Source organism: Mus caroli, chromosome 4, assembly GCF_900094665.2.
Source record: "Mus caroli chromosome 4, CAROLI_EIJ_v1.1, whole genome shotgun sequence".
Lineage (NCBI taxonomy): Eukaryota > Metazoa > Chordata > Mammalia > Rodentia > Muridae > Mus > Mus caroli.
In genome coordinates this window covers 90,478,445-90,503,492 of record NC_034573.1, presented here as the reverse complement: position 1 = coordinate 90,503,492, position 25,048 = coordinate 90,478,445, and the positions used below count along the sequence as shown (strand labels likewise).

The 25,048-nt window shown below is 41.2% G+C and overlaps 1 protein-coding gene across 1 annotated transcript in view; it reads left to right on the top strand.

The window, feature by feature from the left end:
• Positions 1-23,675, top strand: part of Tm2d1 (TM2 domain containing 1) — a 27,125-nt gene extending 3,450 nt beyond the window's left edge. The window contains exons 3-7 of the mRNA XM_021160833.1: positions 4,888-4,996; positions 9,382-9,473; positions 14,309-14,382; positions 20,622-20,751; positions 23,364-23,675. Of these exons, the coding sequence (XP_021016492.1) occupies positions 4,888-4,996; positions 9,382-9,473; positions 14,309-14,382; positions 20,622-20,732 (386 nt within the window). The 3' untranslated portion in view covers positions 20,733-20,751; positions 23,364-23,675. The remainder of the gene's footprint in view (positions 1-4,887; positions 4,997-9,381; positions 9,474-14,308; positions 14,383-20,621; positions 20,752-23,363) is intronic.
• The last annotated feature ends 1,373 nt before the right edge of the window (positions 23,676-25,048 follow it).

Below are 25,048 nucleotides of genomic sequence, written 5' to 3'. Positions count from 1 at the left end.
TTCTCTCTCTCTCTCTCTCTCTCTCTCTCTCTTTATTTTTTGATTTTTCAAGACATGGTTTTTCTGTGCAGTCCTGGCTGTCCTGGAACTCACTCTGTAAACCAGGCTGGCCTCAAACTCAGAAATCTGCCTGCCTCTGGCTCCCAAGTGCTGGGACTAAAGGCGTGCACTACCACTGCCCTGCCTTCTCTCTCTTTTTAAGACAGGGTGTCGCTGTGTAAGCCTTGAAATCACAGCCTCTTTCTTCCTGCTTCTTTCTCTACAGTGCTAGGATTAAAGGTGTGTACTAGTGTGTTGTCTTAGTCACTGTTCTGTTGCTGTATAGAGACACCATGACCAAGACATGTCTCAAAAAAGAAAGTGTTTACTTGGGGACTTCCTTGCTGCCTTAGTTCTTTAGCATCATGGCGGGGAGCATGGTGCAGATGCAGGAGCAGAAAGCTACATCATGATCCACAGGCAGAGAGCAAGACATTGGGTCTGGAGTAGGCTTTTGAAACCTCACATCCTACCCTCAGTGCATACTTCTTCTGATAAGGCCACGTCTCCTAACCCTTTTTAAATACTAGTCGATTACGGGGCACCATGATAGAAAGGCTTGGTACAGGAAAATTGTTCATATTTTGGCAGCGTAGAAGCAGAGCAAGGACAGATAATGGGATAAGGGAGAGTCAGAGTCATGCCCTAGTGACCTATGCCCTCCAATCAGGTCCCGCCCCATGAAGGCCTTTTAGAAGTCTGACAGTGCGCTTTACTTTGCTTAGATTTGATTGTGACTGTACCCTGGTTCTTCTCATTTGGAGTAGAAAAGTATTTAACTTGTGTTTGGATTTATGGGAACACACAGTTGAGAGATTTTGAATATTTTAGATAGACTAGTTATTTTAGGGACTGAATATTTGACACAAACTCGAGTCGTTTTGGAAGAGGGAATCTCAGTTGAGAAAAGCCTGTGATGAGTTTTCCTGATTGATGACGGATGTGGAAAGCCCAGTTCACTGTGAGCTGTGCTACCCCAGGGCTGGTGGTCCTGGCTGCTTAAGAAAGCAGGATGAGCAAGCCATGAGGAGCAGCAGTAAGTAGCACTCTTCCACAGTCTCTGGATCAGCTCCTACCTCCAGGTTGCTCACCCCGACTTCCCTTAGAGATGGAGTATGCTGTGGAACAGTAAGCTGAAGTAGACCCTTTCCTTCATGGTTGATTTTGGTCATGGTGTTTATCACAGCAAAGAAACTCTTAAGTCAGTGTGTGTAAGTGCAGATGCACATGAGGTCATAGAACATTTTTAGCACTTTGCCCATCTTTTTGTGGGCTCTTAGGGCTCGGAATCTGACATTGAAGCCTAAGTATTTACAGAGCCTTGCTCCTTTCTGGCTCTTGAGCACAATCCCTTTCCCTCTGCTGTACCATCACTGATGGTAGCCAGTGATTCTTGGCATTGCTGTTTTGCACTTGATATGGCTAAATCCTTGCCTCTACCTCCATGCAATCTCCCTGGGTGTCTTTACCTCCTCCCTTCATGTGCCCAGTTCCCTTCTTTATTGAGACAGTGTCTTACCATGCAGCCGTGGCTAGTCAAGACCTCACCATGTAGACCAGGCTGGTCTTAAGTTCACAAAGATCCTCTTGCCTCTGCCTCCCCAGTGCTAGGAATTAAAGGTATGTGCTACCAGATCTGGCCATTTTCACTTTTTATATAAAAGGTTAAGGCCTACTCTTAATAATGTCATCTTACCTTGATAAATCTACCAAGAATCAATTTCCAAATACGGAACCATTTTTAAAGGCATAATTCAGTTTATAACAAATACTATTATATATTTACATTATATATTCTTTTTCCTAAGATGGAAGTAAGTTTTTAAAAAATTTTACAGAAGAGCCTGTTCTCAGATGATGATGAACATCAAGTTCTTCTGGTTTTCCAATTTTATTTTAAAGAGTACTATAGCATTATAATCTTAATGCAGTATTTAATATTCTTTAAACCACATATTTTTGCAGCTATTTAAATTCATAATAAAAATCCAAATATCAGATATATGAAGCTTTAAAAAATATTTATGACTGAATAATGAGAGCAAAACTGTTTGAAGCCTGTCCGTTGAGCTTGCTGTGTAGCCAAAAGGATGACTTTGAACTTCTGATCTTCCTCCCTCCACCTCCTCAGTGCTGGGGGTTGCAGGCATGTGTTACCTTGTTGGCTTTGTTACCATTGGATACTTCATTATGGGGGTCTATTGTGCACAGTGGGCTGTCTAGTAGTATGTGTGGCCACTATCCCCCAAGCTAATAGCAGCCCTTCAGTGGCTATAACAGAATGCCTCCAAGAATTACCTGATGTCTTCTGGGGACCAAAATCACCCCAATTAAGAATTATTGATCTAAGCCAGACATGGTGGCTCACACAATCTTAACACTGGGAGCCTGAGGCAGAAGCATGATGAGTTTGGGTACAAATTAATATTCTGTCTCAAGAAACAAAGAGCAAAAGACAAATAAATACACTGTTCTGTCCATGTGTGGTGCCCGTGCTAGTTCGAGTGCTCAAAGCTTGAGGCAGGAAGACTGTTGGGGGCCAGCCTGTGCTACAGAGTTCTAGTGTTCTCCCTTGCTCTTGCTCTGTCTTGGAAGATTCAATCCAGGGCCCTGCTCATGCAAGCCAAGTACTTCACCGCTGACCACAATCCTTGCCCTTTGTCTACCTTAGCACTGTGTAAACCTTGTTGTATGTCTTGAGTCATAGTGAAAGCAATTGTGAAAAAACAATTGTTTTGTAAAAGTTTGTATTGAAAGCTTTTATACTCCGTGTCCTTTGTGTCATGATTCAGAACAAGTCACTGCAGTGGGTCACAGGTGAATTGATGTGTTTTCTTTCAATAACTGTACAGCTCTGGCCTTAACTACAAGAAGTCTCAATTATATTCTCTTTCCTCAGTGTAATATCCTAGCATGATTACTTCTGTTCATTTTCTCTTCCCATTCATTTTATGTAATAGTGTTGAACTGAATTGAATCTGTGTCTTTTATCTTGCATGCCACCTTGTTTTAGATTTTTAAAGTGAATTAAATAAGTAAAGTTTATGGATTGTATGGTTTGAACTGTGAGGAGTCCAGTGGATATGGGCCTCTCATAGAGAGGGCTGGTTTTTTTTTTTTTTTTTTTTTTTGGATAGCTTTCATGTACTACTCTGCCCTGAAAAACAAAATAAAAAACTGATTTGTTGGAAACTTTAGAATAGTTACAAACCAAACAGAAAATATATTCCTTTCATAATAAAACCATCAGGTCTCTGTGTGTATTTTATTACACAAAGTTCTATTTTTAGCATTAAAAAAACCCCTATGATTATTGATGCTAAATATAGAGGTAAGTATTTGCTAAAACTATCCTAAAAATATTAGTGCTTTTCATATTCACTGGGAGGATTTATCTCAGTAGTAGAGTGTACATGCATGCACACAGATATTGAAGAAAATGTTTTTTCAGATAGGCATGGTATCACATGTCTTTAATCCCAGCTCTTGGGATTAGAGGTGGAAATATAATGGACTTTAAGGTAAACTTTTGCCACATGCAAATGAGTTTGAGGCCAGCCTAAATGAGACCTGGTCTCAAACAAAATGTGTTGAGTACCTACTAATGCTGTAGACTTTGTGGTACGTAGTTTCATATGTTTAACCCCAGTGGCCCTATGATGTAGGTGATCTTAGTGTTATTTCTACCTATAAGGAGGCCAAGGGCTGAAAGAGACAAAAATAACCCAGAGAAGGTCATCCTTGATTCTAAATTCTTCCTTATACCACACAGCTGTACAGAAGCTTGGGTTTTAGGATGGTGTCTACCAGGCTCAGGGTAACATCTGTACTGCTTGTCTGTATTGTGTCTTGGGTTATGAGTATAGATTTATATTGCTAAATGCTGAAATAACACTATACCAAGGCCTAGAATATATATCTATATGTTATTCTATACAATATAATACACACATACACACACACACACAAATATATGTATGGCAGCCATTGTCTACAATAGTGTCATCAGTTACTTACCTTGTGTTGTGCAAAATACCTGATAAAACAAAGAGGGTTATTTTGGTTCCCAGTTTCAGGGGATGGAGTCCGTGGTGGCAGGATAGGTGTGATGGCAGGGGCAGGAGGCAGCAGCAGAGCCCACTGTGCAGGAAGCAAGCAGTAGTGAGTGCTGCTCTTCAGCTGACTCCCTTTCCCCTTTATATCGCCATCTACCGTCCCTGCCTAAGGAGTGACACTGTCCACACCTAGGGTGGGGCTGCCCTAACCAGGTCAACTTTAATTCACGTAATTCCTCATATATGCACAGAGTTGACAGTCAGGATTAGCCATCACAAATAATTAATAAAAGCTGGGGATACAAACTATAGATCCTGTTAAAATAACTTGATAATTACCAAATGGATTGCTATCAAAAATTTAAGTATTTATCTGAAAGATGGAAAAATTTTAAATCAGTATTATTTTGCAATTCTTCCTTTGTTATCAGATACAAGAGACTGAACTAGATGGGCCATGAGCACATCTAAAACAGTTTAGCAATATTTGTATTATTATATAAAGAGAACATTATATTTATATTTATCTTCCATATAAATGCATTTCTCATATATATATATATGTATATATGTGTATATATATGTGTATATATATATGTGTGTATATATATATGTGTATATATATATATATATATATATATATATATATATATATATAGTAGAATTCTTTAACTTCTGGTCTAAATTAAAGTCTTCTGTTAGATGTTATAATGGGAGATAGTTTGTTATAATATTATAGGTTCTTCTGTGCTTTGCCAGTCTTGAAAAACAATTCTTTTTTTTCTGTTGTTAGTTCAATGTTTTCCAGCACCCAAAATAACTTGTAAGGATTTGAGTGGTAATGAAACACATTTTACTGGAAATGAAGTCGGTTTTCTCAAGCCCATATCTTGCCGAAATGTGTAAGTACATTACTGAAAATTAAAATGTTGTATCTTGATTTCATGGAGTGAATGATAATGAAATGTTATGGGAAGTCCTGCAAATATAATATGTGTCTTCTTGCTAATGTCAGATAACCTTCAATTTAAATTTATCAGCCAGAAGCTGGGTTAACTTGTGAGGTAATAAAGGATAGAAATTGAGTTAGACCTTATAAAGGAAGTTGATATCACCAAGGGAGGTATGCATACATTTTCTTCAAAATATAAATGCAAATGGGTATTTACTTATTGTTTCAGAAAAACTTACTGCTGTGACAAAATCCTGTACAAAAGCAACTTATAAAGAAGGGTTTGTTTTCACCCACAAGTAGAAGGGTCCAGGGCATCCTACCAGGGACAGCATGGTGGAGGAGCTCAAAGCGGCCATTTCCCTTGTGTTGGTAGTCAGGAGCGGAGAGACATGAAGGCTGGACTCAGTTTATTCTTGCCTTTTGAGTCACTCTAGAACCCTGGCCCATGGAATGTGCTGTCTACATTTAGGGTAGGTTTTCATACTCAAACCCAGCCTAGACACTCTTGTGTAGACATGGCCAGAGGCTTGTCTCCTGGGTAATTCTATATCCTGTCAAGTTGATGGTATTAACCATCACACAGTGGTTTCGTTCTCTGTAATAGATGAACAGTAGCAGGAGGCAGAACTCAGAAGCCGGATGAGCTGTGATAATAAAGGAATGGCCTCTATTTAGACAGTGTTTGTTTTTTTCCTATTGGAAAGCTTGCGTTCAGTTTTTCTGCTGTGAACTAAAGACATGTTTACTTTTCCTACCTTCTTTCACTTCTGGCATCTTCTATATTAATTATAGGACTATAAATGGTTCTATTTTATTTGATGGTACATATTTACAGTCATGTTAGGAAATAAGTAAAATTTGGATTTTTCTACAACTTTTTTCAGAATCCTTAGAATTAGCAATGTAAAAATTGTTGAAAGGAATTGCTTCCTAGCACTTAGGTATTGTTTGTTCAATTTTTAAATTCTAGGTTGGTACTTCTACCTTATGCATCACAAATGACAGAAAAAATAATATTATATTCTGGTACAAGAAAGATCTCATGGCCCTTACTACTACTAAGAAACACATGTGTTGAAAAGGGCGCCTCTCTCAGATTGCCTGTCACAGTTATTATTCTCGCTACTTAGTTTCAAGTCAGTCTGAATTTTATTACAGTGTCTCAGGTCAGACTAAGCTGGGCGAGACTAAGCGTTGCTAAATATGGCTATAAAGCACTGATGTCCGTTTTAATACTGTGATCATTAAGGAAAACAGACACTCTAGCCTACCAGCCAATTTAGTCCCCTCACAGTAAAATCAACAGGTTCCAAATACACCTTTTTGATGAACATTGTATCAGAACTTGAGATCCATCAGTAGTTTTAATGTCAGAGCTGCATACCCAGCAGGTCCTGCTGTGTCACAGTTCGTTCATCAGGATGCACAGCGTGTGTGCAGCAAAAGGCCAGCTGGGAATACGCTCACTGGTGAACTCGATTTGCTGGGTGTTCCCTTCTCATTGACGTGGGTTTTTTTTTTTTTTCATACTCTTGCTGACATATTTTTGAAAGAATATAATATTAATATTTAATTAAAGTTACATTTCAATATTACAGGTAGCTTACAGAGCTTAAGCTACCTGTAATACTTCGGAAACTGAAGTCTAGTAACCACATCTATTGATTACTAAGTCACTTAACTATTTATACTGGTCATCTATGTTAACTGGAGCAGGCTAAATTGCTGTAAATTTCAGTAGTTTAGCACAATAAGAATTATTTTTTCGTGAATAATGTGATCTAGTTTGGGTGGCCTTAGAGTTCTGGGTTATGATATGAGCAGGTGCTGGTGGTCCTACACAGCCATGCAGGACCCATGGCTTTGGTTCCTCTAGAGTCCTTTCCATTCACATAATAGTTCAGAGAGAGGAGATGGAACCCTTTGTAAGTATATTTAAGGATGAATACCAGAAATAGCATGTACTTCAGCCTTCTCCCCATTGACCAAAACACAGTTCTAGCTGCACTCAATTGCAAGGCCAGCTAAGAAATGTGGTTTAGGTGACTGGAAAGTTAGAAATGGTTTGGTGAATGACTATGAGTCTGCCATTCCAGGTGGCTCTTCAGCATGATTTGTATACATAACTAACTAATTGCTATAGTGTTTCTTCCCTTTACCCGACAAACTTCTGAATAATGGTTTCTACAGTACTTACTCATCAACTATTAACTTTCCGAGTAGAACCATACTGGAATTTACCAGCAATACCTGCTTCTCCATCAAATGTTACTTATACACCATAGTAAAATCACTCTACAACATTGGCAATTTCCTTCTTTAAAATGCTTTTTGCTCTGATACTGTCTCAGTGAATGGCACCGGGTTTTTAAGGCATTGTTCTAGTACTTGGTGGGCAGAGGCAGAAGGATCAGAAGTTCGAGGCTAGCCTGCACTATGTGGTGCGACCCTATCTCAAAGAAACCTAAGACAGAAGCCAATCAGAAACTTTGGAGTCATTCTCTCCTTTCCCTTTAATCTCCACTGTAAGTCTGTTGCTTCTGCTTTCTTAGTGTCTGCTGAGTTCTTCACTTTCTTCTCTTGGCCTCATACCTGCCGTATAGCCAGAGTTGACCTTGCAATCTTGATCCCCTTGCTTCCATCTTCAAATGCTGGGATTATAGCCATGGACCCTCGATCTCAGGACACTAAGGATTTCCTGTATGCCTGTAACTTAACTGTTTAATTTCTGTCTCCAGCCTGACTTAAAAATAAATCTACACTTGTATGTTCAGCTGATTTTTATTCGGCGCTGTTGGGGATCTCATAGATACCGCAACATGTCCAAACTAAACTTGATTTCCTTTTCAAGAACCATCCACCTGCCTTTTCTCCTTCAACTTTCTTCAACTTTCTAATGCTTATGATAAAATCTGGAGTACCATTATTGCTTCCTTCCTTCTTTCTTTCTTTCTTTCTTTCTTTCTTTCTTTCTTTCTTTCTTTCTTTTTTTTCATACCCTAAATTTAAAATATCAGAAAATTGTACATACATTCAACATATTCAGAATCTGATGACTCTCAGCACTTCTTTTGCTGTTACTCAGACAAGCCGTTATTATTTCTCACCTGAGCATTGAAAAGCATTAAAACACTTTGTCTTCATACTCACACTTGAATGTGTTAGCAGATATTCAGCCCCCAGCCTCCATTAACAGGACAGTGTATATTTCACATTCCACTGTTTTGGGGCTTGCCTCTGTTGCTTAATTTGGCTTTAGGGTAATGGGTGGCACACATAAAGAGGCTTAAGTGTGTTTGTGAAATTCAGCTTTCCTTTTGCATTTTGATGAGACAGTCCTCAAAAAAAAAAAACCTTGCTGCAAGTGTCTGCCATGTTTTCAGCTTGACCCCTAGAAAGTCTTACTGACTCAAAGGGAATCTGTAGCTGTGGTCAAGCTCAGGGCACTTCAGCCCAAGGTAGTCAGTCAGCTGAAGAAGGTGCCACCATGTTGAGCTGTACTGACCCACAGCCAGGCTGCCCGGATAGGTGTGAGAATAATAGCTTGCTATTTAGGCCATTGAGTGTGGAGCTTGTTTTATGGTATGCTTGTGACAGTCATTGACAATTCTCCATTACAGTCTGTTTTTAGTGTAAGGACCACAGGATTTGAAAGTGTGAAGCATATTGTGTCACAGTGTCATCTCATTGGAAGTGTCCATTTCTCATCCTGTAAGAGTGTTAACTCACTGCAAGTGTCCATTTCTCTCACAGTGAACGCTGGAGTGTTGGTCGTGGGTAGCAGCACGGGCACTGCTTTCTTGTGTCTCATGGTAGCTGCTCTTTTTCTTCCTCAGTCTGCCTCTGCTACACTGACCTTAGTCCGCCCCCAGCCCATACAGTGTACTGCTTTGCACCGGCTGCTGCTTCTATTGGGGACTGACACAGCATCCTACTTCACATTAAGTAGCCCCCAGCATTCAGGACTTTCTCTATACTTTAGCACTCTGGATTTGATAAATACCTGCTCTACCTTTTTCTTGTTTCAGAATATCTGTAACTTTCTAACAAACTATACAATTAGATTTTAAAATGCCTGGATTGTTGCTTTTTGCCACTAAAATATAAGTCTCTGAGGGAGAGAGGTCTATGTTGCTTTTATTCATTAAGAAACACATAATGCATAGCATTCATTGTATACTATAAGCTTAGCATAGTGTTACTTACTTAGCCTCCAAAACGGTAAATGAGTGAACCACTGGGTAAATGAGCAATAACTGACAGATGTGTTCCCTACAACGTTCACGGGTTAGCAGTGCATGGCTGTGACACCGAGATTTTAATTCTATGCAGGAATGGCTATTCGTACAAAGTGGCAGTTGCATTATCTCTCTTTTTGGGATGGCTGGGAGCAGATCGATTTTACCTCGGATATCCTGCCTTAGGTGAGTATCCTTCACCCAAACATGAAAAAAAAAAAATCCTTGTGAAACTTATTCCGAGTTTGTGTTAATGAACGTTTGCCTATGGTTTAAGTCTCTCCATGTACAAGATTTGAGTGAGTTGGATAGGTACATTTTTCTCTGAGTTTATACTATGCAGTTCTGCAGGTCAGCCGAAGCAGGCAATATTGGCTGTTCCTGAGTAGTCTCCTTTTGGAAAATACACTTGAGAGTGAAGGCTTATCACTTGGCTGGTGTGTTATGCTAGGTCCACAGTGCCTATATAGTAAGCGTTTATGAGTGTGTTTTTTCTTTCCAAAACAGTGTCATCTGCCAGAGTCACTCACTGTCACTGTTGCCCTGCTCTCACCCTGAGAATAGCCGCAGCTCCTCTCAGGGCACATTGGGTTTTGGTGATCTCTAGGCTGCTTCCACAGCTTGGTTGTTGTGGATGATGCTGCAGGGATATGGATGTGCAGTGTCTCTGTGCTGTGCTGACTCGGAGTCCTTAGGATAAATACGCAGAGTGGTGTGGCTGGGTCACATGGAAGATGCACAGTGACCTTTGGGCTTTCATGGAATCTTTGGAGTTTGGGAAGGTGGCCTCGTTCAGTGTTAGTTCTTTGAATGCCTGAGCACAGGAGGTCTTTCTGTGTTCTAGTATCTCCTAGTAGTGTTTCGCTTTTTTCTTCAGTGTTTTTTCTTTTTTTCCTTTTTTTTTTTCAAAAGTCCCCCATACCGCCCCCCACTTCCCTACCCACCCATTCCCATTCTTTTGGCCCTGGCATTCCCCTATATTGGGGCATATAAAGTTTGCAAGTCCAATGGGCCTCTCTTTCCAGTGATGGCCCACTAGGCCATCTTTCGATACATATGCAGCTAGAGACAAGAGCTCCTGGGTACTGGTTTCTTCAGTGTTTTAAATTTTCATTAGACCATTCTTATACTCCCATGGTTAGATCTCATTTAAGGTATTTTACTTTTTCTTGAGGCAAATTGAGATTACAGTTATATTTTTTTCCTTAACATGTTTGTTAATAGGACAGGAAGGCTTGTAATTTATTTTTTCTTTCTTTTTCTTTTTTATCTTGTATTTTAAATTTTGGGGTTTTTTCCCATTAATTTTTTTATTTATTCACTTTACAGCCTGATCACAGCTACCCTCCTTTTTTCCTCCCAGTCCCACCTTTATACTCCCTCCCCACTCTCCCCTCTCCTCAGAAAAGGGGAGGCCCCCATGGGTACCCACACACCCTGGCAATCAAGTCACAGCAAGACTAAGTGCGTCCTCTCCCACTGGGGCCAGACCAGGCAGTCCAGCTATGGAAAGGGGAACACAGCCAGAGCCAGCCCCTGCTCCATGTTAGAGGACCCACATGAAGAACAAACTGTACATCTGCTACATATGTGTGAGGGGCCTAGTTCCAGCCCACGCATTCTCTTTGGTGGTGCTTCTGTCTCTGGGAGCCCCGATGGGCCCAGGTTAGTTTACTTTGTAGGCCTAATTGTGGTGTCCTTGACCACTCCAACTCCCTCATTCCTTTCCTGCCACTCTTCCATAAAACTCCCTGAGCTCCACCTGATGTTTGGCTGTGAATCTCTGCATCTGAAGACAGTTATGCTTGGCTCCTGTGTGTAAACATAGCAAAATGTTATTTTTCCCTTTTATATTGTATATTTTCTTTATTTACATTTCAAATGTTATCCCCTTTCCAGGTCTCCCCTCTGGAAACCCCCCATCCCATCACACCTCCTTCTGCCTCTATGAGGGTGCTCCCCCACCTGCCCACCCACTCCTGCCTTCCTGCCCTGCCATTTCCCTACACTGGGACAGCAAACCCCCTCAGGCCCAAGGACCTCCTCCCACAGATGTCCAACAGGGCCATCCTCTGCCACTTATGTGGCCAGAGCCATGGGTCCCTCCATGTGTATTCTTTGCTTGGTAGTCCAGTCTCTGGGAGTTCTGGGGAGTCTGGCTGGTTGACACTGTTGCTCTGCCCATGGGGCTGCAAACCCCCTCAGCTTCTTCAGTCCCTTCCCCAATTCCTCCATCTGGGACCCCACTCTCAGTTCAATGGTTGTCTACGAGCATCCGTCTCCATATTTGTCAGGCTCTGGGAGAGCCTCTAGGAGACAGGTATATCAGACTCCTATCAGCAAGCACTTCCCAGCATCCGTAATAGCATCTGTGTTTGGTGACTGTTTATGGGATGGATCCCCAGGTAGGGCAGTCTCTGGATGGCCTTTCCTTCAGTCTCTGTTCTACACTTTGTCTCCATATTTCCTCCTGGTGAGTATTTTGTTCCCCCTTCTAAGAAGCACTGAAGCATCCACACTTCGGTCTGTCTTCTTCTTGAGCTTCATAAAGTCTGTGAATTGTATCTTCGGTATTCTGAACTTTGGGGCTAATACTCACTTATCAGTAAATGCATACCGTGTGTGGGTTACCACACTCAGGATGATATTTTCAAGTTCCACCCGTTTGTCTGAGAATTTCATGAAGTCATTGTTTTGTTTTGTTTTTTAAAGATTTATTTATTATTATACATAAATTCACTGTAGCTGACTTCAGACACCAGAAGAGGGTGTCAGATCTCATTATGGGTGGTTGTGAGCCACCATGTGGTTGCTGGGATTTGAACTTAGGACCTTCGGAAGAGCAATCAGTTCCCTTACCCGCTGAGCCATCTCACCAGCCCAAAGTCATTGTTTTTAATAGCTGAGTAGTACTCCATTATGTAAATATACCACATTTTCTGTATCCATTCCTCTGTTGAGGGACATCTGGGTTGTTTCCAGCTTCTGGCTATTATAAATAAGGCTGATATGAACATAGTGGAGCATGTGTCCTTACAACATGTTGGAGCATTTTCTGGGTGTATGCCCAGGAGTGGTATAGCTGGGTCCTCAGGTAGTACTATGTCCAGTTTTCTGAGGAACCTCCAGACTGATTTCCAGAGTGGTTGTACCAGCTTGCAATCCCACCAGCAATGGAGAAGTGTTCCTCTTTTTCCACGTCCTAGCCAGCATACGCGGTCACCTGAATTTTTGACCTTAGCCATTCTGACTGGTGTGAGGTGGAATCTCAAGGTTGTTTTGATTTGCATTTCCCTGATGACTAAGGGTGTTGAACACTTCTTTAGGTGTTTCTCGGCCATTCAGTTTCCTCAATTGAGAATTCTCTGTTCCCCATATTTTAATAGGGTTATTTGGTTACTTGGAGTCTAACTTCTGGAGTTTTTTGTATATATTGGGTATTAGCCCTCTATCAGATGTAGGGTTGGTAAAGATCTTTTCCCAATCTGTTGGTTGCTGTTTTGTCCTATTGACAGTGTCCTTTGCCTTACAGAAACTTTGCAATTTTATGAGGTCCCATTTGTCGATTCTTGGTCTTAGAGCATAAGCCATAGGTGTTCTGTTCAGGAAATTTCCCCCTGTGCCCATGTGCTTGAGACTCTTCCCCATTTTCTTTACTGTTAGTTTCAGTGTATCTGGTTTTATGTGGAGGTCCTTGATCCACTTGGACTTGAGCTTTGTACAGGGAGATAAAAATGGATCAATTTGCATTCTTCTGCCTGTTGACCAACATGTACTTGATTAGCCTGCATGTATTTTATTGAGAACTTTTGCATCTTTGTTCATCAGGAGGATTGATCTCTATTTGCTGTTATGTCCTCATCTGGCTTTGCTATCAGAGTAATACTAGCTTCGTAGAAAGCTAGTATTACTAGATTTTAGAAGTATTTTCGGTTTCATGACATGATTTGAGAAGGGTTGGTTTTAAGATTTATTTATATTTTACATGTGTGACTTTTTCCTGCACGTATGTATGTGTGTGTACAGTGTGTATACCAGGTACCCTTGGAGATTAAAAGAGGGCATCAGAGCTGGGCAGTGGTGGTACACACCCTTCCTTTATCCCAGTACTTGGGAGGCAGGGGGAAGTGGACCTCTGGGCTCAAAGCCATCCTGGTCTACAGAGCCAGTTGTAGGATGGCCAAGGCTACTCAGAGAAACCCAGCTCCACCTGGGGGCAAAACAAGAAGGAGAAGGGGGCATTCGACTCACTGAAACTGGAGTTGCAAGTGATTGTGAACCACCATGTGGGTGCTGGGAATTGAACGTGGTTCTTACAAGAACTGCTTAACTGCTGATGCAAAAATTCTGGGCTCAAACGTGGACATCCTTCTCCCTTCCTCCCCAGTACCGGGATTAAAGGTAGGTGCCAGCACTCTTGATTTTGACTCTAGAGCTAGTAAACAGAAACTTTAAAAGCTCTAGGAGAAATTATATGCATTTGAATTACTAGTCAAAATTTGGAATTTTTACATTTTTCTTGGACTTTTTTTTTTGGCTTGATAGTATAGAGTTGAACTTTCTACTCTGCTCAGTAAAACTTATATTATATAATATATTTTATCTGTTCAGATCAATAAGGGGCTTTGCTGCTAGAAGGTACTCTGTAGCTCTGGGGTACTCAGGTTCAGCTTGTGCTGCGACCCCTGTGCCTGCTGGCCAGGCACACGGAGCTCTCCCCTGGCCCTGGTGTGTGGAGGTGTAAATATTTGTTTTTCTTAAGTTTTGTGCGAGTATATTGCTTTTCATTTTCCTTAATATTTTGTTATTGTTAGGAATTTTTAAGCTATGTTATGACATTTTATGTACATGAAGTTCCTTTAAAACGTTCTTGTATTTTTTTAGGTGAGATTTGAAGTTTTAAGATTATTCTTTTTCTCATCATACTAGAGAGTATATAATAGTTTTGTAGAAAACTAGGATCGCTTTAAGTATTTATGAGACTTACTGGACTGTAAACTACTTTTCGTATGTTTTCCTAGGCTTGTTAAAATTTTGCACCGTAGGATTTTGCGGAATTGGGAGCCTAATTGATTTCATTCTTATTTCAATGCAGGTAAGTTAGTGTCATTCTGGAACATAGACTGTCTTTACAGGCAGCGAGGAGGTTGGTGGTCTGCTGGTGGATACACTTAGATACATTAGGAAATAAATGCTTTACAGCTTTTCTGCAGATGCTGGGCCTAAGTGGTTGCACTTTCAGTAAATATTTCTCAAGCTGTAGCTTTAAAAGCCGTAGCATACTTATTTCAAAAGGGACTCCATGTTCAGAAATGACTGTAGATCCGGGTTCAAGTGGGTTAGAGATTTCCTTACTGAAGAATTTTCTGAAATCTTTCTGATTTTATGGCATATTCTGGAATGAGCCTCTAAGGCAGGTTGCAATGGTTTCTCCGACTTGCCATTTATTTGCCTGATAACCATGATCATCTTGTCAGTCACTGGGATAGGATACGTCGATGGGACTCTGGTGTATGACCAACATGCCGGGGGCAGAAGTCAGGGCTTTTGTTTTGTTTTTTTTGTTTGTTTTGTTTAGTTTTATTTTTGAAATGCATAGACACTTTATGAATTGTACTATGTGTAAGTGACAGAAGTTGTAATCTAATCTAGTTTACTGGATACAGAACACAGGAATGTATATGTACTCTGTATGGTTTCTAGTAATAGAATAGCCTCAAGCAAAACCAAATCCATTCAGATTCCTATTCTCTGTGATAGCCTCTCCTTCTCATGCTGCAGTGGGTATGGTGAGTGGTACGGTTTATGAGATGCTGTCCTAAAGCACTTAAAGGTACCCCAGATGCTTTCTGTTAGACACTGAACGGGTTGTGATTACTCGTGAAATTTCTTCAATTATTGCCAAGGATGACTCCTGGCAGATAGCAGTTTGGCAAGTAGGTATCCTGAGTGAGAGTGTCAGCGTGTACTTAAGTCATTACGTGTTGCTCTGTGTTTTCACTCAGCACTGCCCATCTTCCGCTCTGGCTGCTTGGTAGTATTGGTGTTTTAAAGCCAGCCAGCATACTCTGAGGAAGGGCAGCATATGGACCAAAGCTAGAAGAGTTAAACATGGAAAATATTCGGTTTTCAAGTTAGACTTTTCTTGCCTTTACACACAAGCCACATGCCTGGTCAGACATCCTGTGTCCTCTGACTCTGGAATGGGTGAATGTATGAAGAGCCAAAGGCTCCTATGCACAAATGACCTTGAGCTGAGGCTAAGCAGTCCTGAATTCCAGAACAACCTGGACTACACTGGGAAACCGTGTTTCAACAAAACAAACAATAAAGCTCAGCCTGTATGTAGTGGCACACTTGTTAATCTTAGCACCTGGGAGGCTGCAGGAGGTCTAGGTCAGTCTGGGCCACATAAACCCTGCTCAAAGAAAGAAAAAGAAAAGCACAATTAGTGCTTATCTGTTTGCGCTCTTTATTAATAAATGCTCTGTCACTGACCTACATTCCCAACTCTTCATCTTGTTTCTGAATCCATTCATGACATTTGAAATGTACAGAATAGTTGGGTTATCTAAGGAGCCTGCTGTCAACAATTCAGTCTCTTAACTGGGGTCTGCATATGTTGCTGAAGTGTAGGTAATGAAGTACTTAGCCACCTACAGTTTTTAAAAATTTAATTTATTTTTATTGAAATGCCACTTGAATATGCATAATGAAAAATTTGTTTTACAACAATAAAATCAAATACTTAAAAGTTGCAGACACATTAATAAAATTCAGGTAAAGTAAACTTTTTGTATGCAGTAAAATATTTAACAAAGTTGTGAAACTGTCTTACTTAAATGGATAGTTCAAAATCATTAAATATTCAGTAATGCTGAGCAACCATCACTGTATATACTTTAAGTATATTAGATGTATACTCTATCTATCCATCTATCCATCCATCCATCCATCCTGTCATCCTCTCTCTGTGTATGTGTGTTTTCTTGACTATGGAACTAGGAATTGAAAATGTTTACCCAAGTGTTACATAGCAACATGAAAATGCCTTAAAATCATAGTTTACTGTCACAATAATTTTAGCTAGATCTGGTGGCTCAGGCCTGTAATCCTGGCTACTTGGGAAGCTGAGGCAGGAAGATTGCAAGTTCAAGGCCTACCTGGGCTCTAGTGAGATCTGTGTCAGTTAATTAAACCTTGTATCCAGATAAAGTAAAAAGACAGGAGAGACTGCTTGGTAGAAAGCCTGACAAGTGTGCAGGAGCCCCTGACTTAAATCCCCCTGGAACACAAACAAATAAGTAAAAAAGAAGAAGAGTTCTCAGCTATGAAGGTGAGTAGCACAATACTATGAGATGAAATTTTAAGCAGTAATTTTTAATCATTTATTTGTATGTTATATGAGTGTTTTGCTTGCATACATACCAGTATACCAGATGCATTCCTGTGCTCACAGAAGCCAAAAACAAGGGTTGAATTGTGTGGTACTGAAGTTACAAAGAGTTATAAGGCACTGTATGGGCACTAGCAATTGAACCTGAACTCACTGGAAGAGCAGCCATTGATTAATTTCTACAGCTCCTGTACATATTTATTCAAAGAATTTCACATTTTTATTTATTTATTTATTTATTTATTTATTTATTTATTTATTATATGTAAGTACACTGTAGTGTGTCTTCAGACACTCCAAAAGACAGCATCAGATTTTTGTTATGGATGGTTGTGAGCCACCATGTGGTTGCTGGGATTTGAACTCAGGACCTTTGGAAGAGCAGTCGGTGCTCTTAACCACTGAGCCAGCTCACTAGCCCCGAATTTCACATTTCTAAGAATAAGTACAGTTCCAAATCCCATGGTAGCCCAGTGTGTGCCTGTGAGTGGGAGGGTGGGTCGGGGGTTATGAGTGTGTATTGATGCGGGGAGGATTGTCAAGAATTAGACCAAGAGCATCAAGGATAAAGAGCAAGACGTTTTCTGCAGCGCACCCCCATTCCCATGGCTATGCCAAAGGAACCTGTGAGTGTTACTTCTAATGCAAGCAAATTGTAGATCTTGCTCTGGGGACGTCATCTTGGCTTACAGTGTGGGCCCTGATCCCGTGTGATTGTTGGCTAGAGAATGCCAGTTGGCTCCAGAAGCTTGCAGCTTTTGTTTTCCAGAGTATAAGTGTCTGCTACCCCCAATGTTTGAAGTTCATTATTAGAGCAGCTATAAAAACTGCTGGGTTTGAGTTTTGTGGCTTTAGGGCTTTGTACTTAGAAGACATTAATGTGTAGTATAGAAAGTTCTTAAATGTTCTAATTAAATTTTTTAAAATATTTGAGCATGTGCTTATGTATGTGTGTGTAGGCACATATCATGACATACATGTAGAGGGCACAGAACAATTCTGTGGAGTTGGGTCTAACTTCCATTGTGGGTTCCAAGGAGCTCTGGCTGTCTGGGTAGACAGGAAATACATTTTATCCACTGAGTCATTTCATTGACCCAAAAGTGACCCTTAGAGTGTGTTGGCCCTCTTGTTCACCTGCTTGTAGAACAAAGAGCTTTGAAGAAATGACATTAATAACTCAAGGGAAAATAAATGCTTTATAATATGATTTCTAAGATCTATTGAACCACATTCTTGTAAACTATTGAAAGTGCCATCTTCATATAGGAAGGGGAGGGGACTCGCACTCAGCCTTTCTACGAGTCAGTGGCTGATACAGTGTGAAGCGTCTGTGCTTAAAACCAACTCGCACGGGCTTATTAGAAATGCATGATATTAAAAAGTCACCCGATCATCTATCACCCTATTCTAACATTTGTGTATTTTTTTCAATGAGTAAATGCAATTATCAGGAAAAATAGTACAGGAAGAATGTAAAGCCAAAGGCTCAGCTCCAGAAGGCTCACACACGCCCAGATAGGTTTCTGCAGTGTGATTTGGCCCCTTTCCACAAGCTAGGCTTCACTTTTTTGTTTTCTTAATAAAGTCTCAGAATGTTGTCTTCTAATTACCCATTCTTCTCTTAGCTTAATGTTCCTAGTAATTCCTCATGACCCTAGCCACAAAAAATGTCACAGATGCATTCATTTTTACTTAAATTTACACATAGCATCCATAAATGTCAGACAAGTTAATTTAATCTTTAGGAATTAAGTCAACACGCACAACAGCTGCTGACATCCATAAGCAGCTGGCTGTGTAGGTATTCGTTGAATCCACTAGAGAGAGCTCCCTGTTGGCCGGCATGGTGATTGTCTGCTGCCTTCCTGGAGTAGTGTAGGAATTAAGTATTTGTTGAGTTGAGCTTTTGTTTGTATGAGATGGATTCTCATCATGTAGCCCAGGCTGGCTTTAAGGTCCTTCGTTCCAGCAGTTCACCTCCTGTGTGTTCTTGCCTCAGCCCCCACTTCCAAGAATCTGGGACTACAGCTGCAGACTGCTACGTCCAGCCTTCTTAGTTTTTGCGGCTGAATGAACTATATTTATATTTTTAAACTGAAATCCTCTTGTTTTATGTGTATGAGTGTTTTTACTGAGTGTGTGTGTATATGCACCACATGTGTTTCTGGTGCTTGGCAAGGAGAGAAGAGCGTGTCAGCTCCCTGTGAGCTGACGGTGTGGATGACTGTGAAGCCACTGTGTGGGTGCTGGCAACCATGGCCAGGTCCTCTGCATTAGCAACAGCTGCCTTTAACTTCTGAGTCATCTTTTCAGTCCCTGTTTGTTTATTTTTGTAAAAGTTTTTTTTTGTGTGTGTAGCTCAGGTTGACCTTGAACTTGTGGTGATCCCCCTGCCTCCACTTCTCAAGTGTTAGGATTACAGTTTTTCATCACAACTCCCAGCTCTGAAATCACTTTTAAATGAGACATGTTCGTGACAGCTTTTTTTACTCCAGTTGTATAACCCTTAGGAGAATATTTTTAAGTCTGTACCCTCTGCATATTTTTAAATTGACATTTAAGTTTTCCATCATAAATTTAAATAGTTTCATGAAATGTAATTTTAAATATTGACATGTTTAAATTAAACTGTTACATCAATTTTTAAATGTATCCAACAGTCTATAAATACTGCAAAATTTAAATGTCATCTACTTTATAAAAAAAGAAATAAACTCTTCACAAACTATAATAATTTTGTTTTTACTTAAAATATTAAACGGCTTTATGTAAAGGTTCTGGAGGATGAGCTTTGTCGCCAGCATGCAGACTGACACAGCCTTGAGGTAGCCATGCCGACAGGGCATGCGCGATGAACCTGCTCCAGCTCACTGCAGGCCCAAAGCGTTTTGCCAGGCTGTTCTCTTCCCACGTGAAGCCTTCCCCACTACTTCCAGGACCAGTAGAGTCTAGTAAGCTATCAGAAATGCCCTTAAAATACAATGCTGCTTTAACCACCTGAGAAACAACAGCCAACCCTAACTTACTGGCAAACTTGGGGAAACAACCTTCAACAGTTATCATCACCAAGCACTGTATTGTGTGAGGTCTCTCAGCAGCACATCCTTTTATTGTAACAGTCTGATCTCGGGTTTCTGTCAGGTGCATGTGCAGGCTCCTCACTTGGAGCTAGTCCCATTCTATGGTAGTGCAGGCTCTCATTTATTCATCTGTAAAATAAGCACAAGGACTCTCAGAGCCTTGAGACTTAAAAGTGCATGAAGCTACTGTAACACCACCCTGTTGCCACCGTGCCTGTCCTTTGGTACTGGAGTTACACATGGTTGTGAGCCACTTTGTGGATGGTGGGCGCCAAACCTAGGTCTTGTGTAGGATCAGTCAGTCTTCATACCTGCTGAGCCTTCCCTCCATCCCCAGCATGGGGATGTTCTCTCAGCATCTTCCCTTGGCATTCTAGGTAGTTGTAGTCAGTTTCACTGCCATCTCATCTCCTTCTGGGAGTCTGGCCTAGGCAGTCAGACGAGATTGTATTTACTTGGATGTAGTCATTATCCAGCCATAGTCATCAGCCACAAACATATCTGGGGAGAGAAGAGTATTGGAAAAGGCTGAGGTGAGAATACATGGTTCTGGCATTGCCAGCCTGCAGGGAGAACGGGAGCAGAGCATAGGGGCGGGAGGCCAGAGCAAGGGGCACACAGTGTGGAGGTCGCATGGAACCCCAGTCCTGGCAGCGTTTCTTTTGATCCCACGAGCCTCTTTCCATTTAACCTGCTTTGCTTTTTCCTCAGACTTGTTTTTTGAGGGGGCGGGGAGGGGAGGTGTTTGAAGGTCACGTGGGGTTGGGCAACTGAAGTAATTTTATTGCTTACTAACAAAGATAAACTCAAATATCTTTTGTAAGAAGAATAACTTAACATTTTTATCTTTTCTAGATTGTTGGCCCTTCAGATGGAAGTAGTTACATTATAGACTATTATGGAACCAGACTTACAAGACTCAGCATTACTAATGAAACATTTAGAAAAACCCAGCTGTACCCATAAGTGTTTAAAAAGATAAACAGTAAGTACTATGTATGTCTCTCACTTTAACTCTGTGTTTCTCGTGGACTTATGAGACTGGAAGAGCCGGGGGAAGGTTTGAGAGATCATTTGAGAGGCTCCAAGCCTCTCTTTTACCTTCATGAGAAAGTTCAGATCCACATGCGTGGAAGCGTCTCCAGTCCACTGAAAATGTCCTTGCACTGCTCAAGCGCCTGCAGTGTCCTATACAGAGTCTTTCATAAGAAAAAAGAAAATATTATACGGTGGTTATGGTGAGGTGAGCCGTATGTGCTTCTGTGTGAAGTGCCTTCCCTTGGCCATTTCTCTGGCCAAGATAGTCTTTTGTTTGATTCTTGTTTTGAGAAGGATTTTTTGTTGTTGTTGTTATTGTTGTTTTTAAGAAACTAACTTTTTAACAATTTCACACACTTATATGACATGCTGTGGTCTGATCGCACTCCCCTCCTCTCACCTTCCTCTCTTATCTCTTCTCATCCCCGCTGATTCACCTCCTTCCTCCTTAACAGGCCTCTCTCCCATTATCCTGTCTTTTTACTTTTGCTTTGTGACACTTTGGATGGGGCACTCATTAGCTTAGTGATCACACTGCTAGGGACAAGGATTCCTTCCCCCCATCAGCCATCAACTGCCACTAGCTCTCCCGGGCTCCAGCTTCTTTCTCCCATTCACGACTCAATGTTTATAGCCTTGTTTCTTTTCTTTTTTTCAGTGCTTGGGATTAAACCTAGGGCCTAGCACATGCCGTGCAAGTGTTCCACAACTGAGCTCCATCCACATCCTGTCTCTTGTTTTTTAGATATTAGTCAGTAGATAGTTTAGAGTGGCCTGGAACTGGCTATGTTGCCCAACATGATCTCAAACTCCAGGTCCTCATGTTTGCACCTACCAAATACTAAGATTGTGCACCAACATGCCCAATATTGATATTATTATTATTATTATTTTTGGTTTTTTGAGACATGGTTTCTCTGTGTAGCCCTGACTGTCCTGGAACTCACTCTGTAGACCAGGGTGGCCTCAAACTCAGAAATCCGCCTGCCTCTGCCTCCCGAGTGCTGGAATTAAAGGCATGCGCCACCACTGTCCAGCTTGATAGGAATTTTAATCTCCTTTTTTTCTTCCCTAAATTCAAAAGCTGGAACATCTAAACTTTTAATATCTTTAAGTACTTAATCCAAGCTAAAGATTGGGTCTACCCATTAGGTTACTGATTTCAGCTTTTAATAGGCCTACTGGCTAGACTGAGAAGTGCTGAAGTCTTCCTGGCTGAATATCTGCTACTACAAAGACTTACTCCATTTGCTGTGTTAGTCTAGTTAATAATTTTCCAGTGTTGTCCAGATTTTCTCAGCAGGACATGGGTAGGTCAGGAAATGCATTTCCTGGTACCTTCATTCTGTGTGTTACGAAGCATGTAGATGGCATGTGTTGTACTTTATATCAAAGCCCACCTTCAGCTGTCCAGCTGCCCTCATACAGGCTGAAGAAGGCAGGTTAGATGTCCAGACCACTGTCTAGAACTCCATCTCAGAGACTTGTTCTAGAGGTGAGGAAGGGAGGAGACATTGTTTTATGTGATGTGTAAATAGAATGTAAAGCGTAAGTTTGCCTAATGGGCAGATTATTTCTCTCACATTGCAATTATTGAGTATATCTTCTGGATATAGGATTGAACAGTGACCATCTCTGCAAAATACAAAACTGGCTCTATATAAAGTTTGCAGATTTTCACTATATAGCCCAGGCTGGCTTGAAACTCACTATATGGCTCAGAGTAGCTTCAAACTCTTCATTCTCCTGTCCCAGCTTCCTGAGGGCTGGGATAACAGGCATAAACCACCATGCTTGGCTTAAAATTCTTTCTTATAGAGCACATAGTACTCTCCCAAAGGACTTGAGTTTATTTCTAAGTATCCAGTTTGGTTGGTTCACAACTGCTGCAGAATCTCCAACACCCTCTCCTGGACACCTAGAGCATCTGCATTTGCATGGGCACTCCCCCTCCTTCGTTTCATGCATAAACATATAAAAATAAGATCAATCTTTAGATAGTCCTAAATATGTCTTTCTATTTTTCTAATCTCTCTCTCTGTCTCTCTGTCTTTGTCTCTCTCTCTCTCTCTGTCTCTGTCTCTCTCTCACTCTGTCTCTCACTGTGTGTGTGTGTGAGAGAGAGAGAGAGAGACAGAGACAGAGACAGAGACAGAGAGTGAGAGAGTGAGAGAATGAATGCATGTGCTTACCATGGCATACCTGGAGAAGTCTATTCTCACCTTCTGCCACGTGCATTCTGGAGATTGAAGTCACATCATCAGGCTTGTTGGCAAACACCTTATCCACTGAGCTGTCTCATGCACCTTGTGACCTTTTTTTATAGCATATAACACTACTGTAAGAGTAAGGGGGGAAATATGTTGATAGGATAAGGTGTTCCAATATCTATTCATGAGCTAGAAGCTAAGTCAGTGATGGAGCACAGCCTAGCATGCATAAAGGCCTACAGTGCATCCCCAGCTGAGAAGAGAAACAAGCAGAAATGTGTCTGTGTAACTTGATGAGAACATTTTTAACCTTCATTTCCTTGTTTTTTTGTTTTTGTTTTTGTTTTAGGATTTGAGCCTCCCTGATTTCAATCAAGAGCCCCTGTGTGTGGAATTCCAGATTTTTCTTTTCCTTTAGTATCACTTTATGGGTTCTAGATGATGTTTTGACATGTGCTCAACCTTGATTTGTTGATTTAGTTAAAATATACTATTCCTAGATTTATTTAACAGTCTTTCTTAAAATCAGTATACTATTTTAGTGGACTTCTGTCTCTATGAGATAGCTAGTCCATTACTGTTACTATTGTATTACTGTCATGTTCTTTACATGTCACTTGTCATTTTTATTTGTGAAAAATAAAAAGATAATTTATTCACATTTTATTGACCTGTTATTAAGAAAACCATTACTAAATGGAGCTATCTTACTCATTGTGGTGCTTCGAAAGCAGTTAATTCATGGTGTGAACAAACAGGGTTCATGCTGTGTGGCTTGCAGGCCCTGTGTGTCGGCCCACCTGCAATGCTGCAGTGCTCAGTTCTGTGCTGTATCCTAGGAGCTAAAGATGGCCAGTGTATGGGACTGTGAGGCACATGGAGACTTCTGGTCTCTGAAGTGTGAACTGTGTCCTTTTGCTTGGAGAGTGACACACCAGCTATGGAAGGCCACGTGTGACTACTGCAGCTCACTGCAGTTACAGTGGATACTGGATGGACAATGTGGGAACACCAGCCAGCTATCACTGCCTGCCCTCTGAGCATAGCCAGGCAGCTGCCAGTGTAAGACCTCCGAGTGACACACTGGGATCTGAAGGAAGCAGCACCCGTGTGTTAGCACCTGGTCTTCTAACCACATTAGAGGGGCTTTAAGAAGACGAAAATCTGTGAAATGTCAGGTCCTTTTAATGCCACCCCAGCCTGCCATTAGCAGTAGACATGCCAACGTAATGACTTGTAGGTCCGTGGCTCCCCAAGGTTAACACCTTCTTCCTTGAGTAGTGTATAACTGCTCAGTGTGGTAGATTTGCAGTACAGTACCATTTTATTTCACAGCAGTTTGAGATGAAAACATTACCTTGATTCCTGTAGGAGTGTGTGGTCATAGATTTCACTGGATGGGAAAGGAAATGCTTTTTTTTAAAGACAGAATCTCACAACCCAGGCTGGCCTTTGAACTGACTGTGTAGTTCAGGATGACCTTTTTTTTTTTTTTTTTTTTTTTTTTTTTTTGTTTTTTGAGACAGGGTTTTTCTGTGTAGCCCTGGCTGTCCTGGAACTCACTCCGTAGACCAGGCTAGCCTCGAACTCAGAAATCCGCCTGCCTCTGCCTCCCGAGTGCTGGGGTTAAAGGTGGGCGCCACCACTGCCCAGCAGTCTTAAAGTTTTAATACTCCTGCCTCTACCACCCTAGTGCCAGTTGATCGTACCCACCACCATACCCAGTTTATGTGCTGTAGTGATCAAACCCAGGTCTTCATGTATGATAGACAAGTAAGTAGTCTACCTACCGAGCTGCATCCCTAGGCCCCAGAGTGTCCATTCAAATATGCAGTACTGCAAAAGAGTTGCTGACTTTATTTTCAGTGTATCTTCCATGACCAGAACACTCCTCCCTCCCCCTCCCCCCTCTCGCCCTCCTGCCCTCCCAGTGCTTCTTATCCACTAGGTAACCTTGTGCATGCTTAGTAAGCTATGAGCTACATCCTTAAGTCTTCCCCCTTATTTTAATCTTAATGCATAAGAGAATGTCAA